This window comes from Palaemon carinicauda, chromosome 6 (genome assembly GCF_036898095.1).
Source record: "Palaemon carinicauda isolate YSFRI2023 chromosome 6, ASM3689809v2, whole genome shotgun sequence".
NCBI classification, from domain to species: domain Eukaryota; kingdom Metazoa; phylum Arthropoda; class Malacostraca; order Decapoda; family Palaemonidae; genus Palaemon; species Palaemon carinicauda.
The window spans coordinates 23,651,412-23,656,148 of NC_090730.1; the positions used below are offsets into that span (position 1 = coordinate 23,651,412).

The 4,737-nt window shown below is 33.6% G+C and overlaps 1 protein-coding gene across 1 annotated transcript; it reads right to left on the minus strand.

Annotated features, from left to right (window-relative positions):
* Nucleotides 1–1,107: 1,107 nt before the first annotated feature.
* On the minus strand, nucleotides 1,108–4,515 carry LOC137642909 (uncharacterized). The gene is made up of 2 exons (XM_068375774.1): nucleotides 4,440–4,515; nucleotides 1,108–1,448 (listed from the first exon to the last, which is right to left on the minus strand). Exons 1-2 carry the CDS (start codon nucleotides 4,513–4,515, stop codon nucleotides 1,108–1,110), a joined length of 417 nt encoding a protein of 138 aa, XP_068231875.1.
* Nucleotides 4,516–4,737: the final 222 nt, after the last annotated feature.

A 4,737-nucleotide genomic window follows, 5' to 3' on the forward strand; every position in this document is an offset into this window, starting at 1 on the left:
CCGTCAGCGGCAGGTTGAAGGCGAGCGATAGTGGTCATTTCCCTGAGGGCAAGCGAACCCCTTTGGTCCCACAACGGTTGTTGCGAGAGCTGAAAAAGCTTTGCTATACGGACGGCTGGCGATGGCGAGTACTGCTGCAGAAGGTATGTTTTGAGGGCGTCATACGCTATTGGTGTGTCTCCATGTTCACAAAGCCAGTCGGATATTTCTGGGAAGGTGTCCTCAGGTATTGCCGCGAGAACATAATCTGCTTTGGTGGTTGAGCGAGTCACACTCCTGATGCGAAACTGGACTTCTGCGCGCTGAAACCAAGCAAACGCCTCTCCGCTGGCAAATGATGAAAGTTTGAATGGAGCGGCCGTAGCGCCAACTGCAGTAGAGTCCGTGATAGTACCAACGATGGAGGGGCGAGGGGGTGGGGGTCGAAGGCGGTGGAAGCGAGTCGACTTCCGAGGTCACCAATGTGACGGGCCGAGAGAAAGGTTAGGACTCAAAGGCAGGAAGCAATCAACTAAGTAGTATTATTAAAGAACACCCTCCGTTATATACAAAACTTCAAGGCAACAGGAAAATACATGTTCGAGAAATGACAATGTTACATAGGCGACACATAGACATGTTTGTTCTGGTTCTTTTTAGGACGAGGGAAGAGCGCAGATACAAGCATAATATATACAAAATCATTTATGTACGATCGTGTGACACACGGTTGGTACAATATAAATAAAATCATTATTGAACTAGTGTATTTGCTCTACACTAGACTAGTTTTATAAGAATATATATATATATATATATATACATATATATAAATATATATATATATATATATGTATATATATATATATATATATATGTCTATATATATATATGTATATATATATATATATATATACACAGTTTCAAGTTTCCAATAAATAAGTTAATACTTCTAGGAACATCTGATTAAAAGCATTTCTTTTTAGAGAAAATGGCATCTTACTTTTCATAAAATCATTTGTTTACTGATAGCTCTCCATCCCACACTTATCTTTTTTTTCTTTTTAATTTCACATGACCTGGGGTAGCACACTGTCTGTCCTAACTGCGTATATTCATTAACAATCCCTAAGCGTTTGTAGAATACCCATTATTTATTGTTGCTGCATTTTCATTGAAAATTATCTTAGGTTTATTCATAATCATTTTCAGTCCTACATTACTTTGTTCTCTATTAAAGTCTTCTATCATCTTTTGCAATTCCACTCTTGATTCACTAAATGGAACTATGTCATCTGTAAATTTCATGTTGTCAAGGTATTCCCCATTAATGTAAATTCCTACATTTTCCCAATCTGAATTCTTAAAATCTGTGCAAAATTTAGGAGTGATGGTGTCTTCTTGCCTAGCTCCTTTATCAATAAGAATGTTCTCACTACCATTATGTAGTTTTAGGATGGCTGTATTCACTGTAAAGATATCTTCAAGTATTCTAACATAAGTTCATCTATTCCTTATCTTTAGAGGGCTTTCATTACTGCTGAGGTTTTGACAGAATCAATAGCTTTCCCATAGTCTATAAATGCCATACAAAGTAGTTTGCCATACTCTGTTGATTTTTCCATTAGCTGGTTACTTACATAGAAATGGTGAGTGGTTGATACCCACTTCTAAAGCCTGCCTACTCTCTTGGTTGATTAAAGTCTAGCTCTTTTCTCATTCGGCCTGATATGATCTTTGCAAATATCTTATATGTTAATGAGAGTAAACTCAGATGGCAGTAGTTTTTCAGATATTTGTGTCTCCCTTTTTGTAAATTAGATTAATGATATAGTTTCTCTAACCGATAGGTAAAGAACATTCTTGCTAACATATTGTGTAAGGTTCAGCGAGTTTTACTACTATGAAATTTCCTCCATCTATTATCAAATCAATTGCTAGGCCATCTTCAACTGTTTTGTCTCCTTTTATGCCTTTCAATGCTTCATTTACTTCTCATACTGTTAGTTTAGTTTTGGTACCATCTCAGGATGTTTCATTATTTCCTTTGGTAAAGTTATTTCTTTTATAGATAATATTTCCATTTTCCTCCTGTTCCACCTCTTCTTTTCATCAATTAAATGCTTCTTCCTTTCATTAGTGTTACCTCAATTTTGGTCTGATTGTGTATGTGAATGTCTTGGGTTTTTTAGTTTATCCATGCATACACACACACACAAACACACACACACACACACACATATAAAAATATATATATATATATATATATATGCATATGCTGTATATGTATATATGCATTATATATATATATATATATATATATATATATGTATATATATATGTATATATATATATATATATATATAAACTATTATGGCTCCCTGGTCTGGGCACCAAAAATATATTATACCGTGACTCGTGTCCTGGAACCAAACATATGATATATATATATATATATATATATATATATTTACATATATATATATATATATATATATACATTATGGCTGGAAAGCTAATCAACCTCTCGAATTCTAAACACACCTTTTTGCTTTTACATTAACTCTTTTACACTTGAAAATAATAATACACGAACTCTGAGACAGTTAAATAACTCCCAGATAGCAATATATAAAACACTGAATATCCAAAGGTGTCTTAAGTACACTCAAAACAAAACTGGGTAATTATTCTTAAGAATTATTTAAAAAACCCTAACTTTGGTTCATTAACAGGATAAGAGTGAATGTACATTAAACACTGATGATTGAAATGATACACTCCTTACATAAATAAATATATTCTATTTAGATTATAACACTTAGAAAAAATTAGCATAAAACAAATAAATCACTCGAAACATTAAGTCTGAACAAAGCTTAAATTGAGACAAAAATGTTAGAATCTGAAAATTATAATATGACTTCACTTGAAAATTAAATCTTAATACAACATTAGACTAAGAGAAAAGAAATAATTCAATGAAAATTATATAATTATTGATTTCACTTGAAATTAAAACTGAATACGAACATTTTTTTTAAGTTTGATACTTAATGAAAGTAGATAACCAGATCACGATGTAAAATCTTTTTTTCGTTATTACAGGGTCATTTACAAAATCTTTACATAATACCATCACTCACCACAACACCATGAATTTAAAATCACCCGCCAAATTTACAGCAACGTATGAACTCACTACACAGATACATGTGGGGGCAAAAATTCACTTTGGAGAGGACACACTATAGGTATTGAACACTTTTAAACAATACTCTGAGCTGAGAGAGAGGGGAGATGGCGATGACTTAAGGCTGGGATTCTCTATCTCTATGCAACCCTAGGATTGCCTTTATACATAAAATTTAGCTACTTCCAGAATGTTCCATTTGCTCTAGAAGCATGAGTGGGGGGGGGGGTGCTAATGCCGACACCAGACCTATCAACTAGATAAAAATTTCAAAACGCGAATCTGGGATTTTTAGGCAACTCTCAGATGCATACCAACGTACCTTCAAGACAACTCTCTCTGCCAGTTCTGCCCACCCTTTGTCCTCAAAATAAAAAAAAAGATGAGGTCCATCGCTAGTTTTTTTGGGAAAAGTCCAAAGCACATGGTACCCAAAATAATTGCGTATTTTCCCTCAAACATGATGCAATACCTTATAAAAATACAAAAGAACATAACACTCAAACAGGTTACGTAAGACTTCGTAACAAATTTATGTGAAATAAAAAGTTAATTATTAAAAACAACGTAAATTCACACATTTTAACTTGAATAAAGAGTACAATGAAATTAAAGATTAAGGGCTTACGTAATTTACATAATATACTTAAATCTACACCAAAGGAACTAATTTTACGGGCTGGCTATTCATCTCTTCAATGCACAAATGAAATATATAAATAGATCAAGAATAAAGGATTGTATTTAATCTACACTAGACAAGCTTCGTAAGAATATATATATATTATATATATATACACACACATATATATTATATATATATATATACTGTATATATATACATATATATAGATATATATATGTATATATATATATATATATATACACACACATATATATATATATATATATTCTGTATATATATATATAGATCTTGACAATTTTTTTCTTCCAAACAGCCACGACTCAGCAGCCAGAAGTGAGAGAGAGAGAGAGAGAGAGAGAGAGAGAGAAGTTTATTATCTTTTTTTAAATTAACTTGAGAGAGAGAAAGAGAGAAAATGGCAAGTTTTTTTTTTCAAAAGCCTCCTCTTCCCCCAAACCTCTTCTCTCTTTATCATCCTTCATCTTATCTCGCCATCTAATTCTCTCTCCCTAACAGGTTCTTCCTAAGCCTTCCTCACTCCCTCCCCACCATCCATCCTTAACACGAGCCTACACCATCTCAGTCTTGACGCTCTTATCATTTCAGTAATTTTTACAATACCTGCCAATCTTTTTACTTCATCATTCTCTAATCTTTCAAGCAGTGATATTCCCATAATCCACGTTAGCATTCTCATCTCTGTTCTCTCAACCTTTGCTTCCTCTTTTCATCCTGATGCATACATTAACACTGGTCTTATTACTGTGCTTTGGATCTTGACTTTTACCTTGACTGACATTTTCATATCACATACCGCTCCTGCTACCTCCCTCCACTTTCCCCAAGCTGCTTTTATCTTATTCTCAAGTTCAGCCTCACAACCTCCCTCCTGATTTATAGTAGATCCCAAATATCTAGA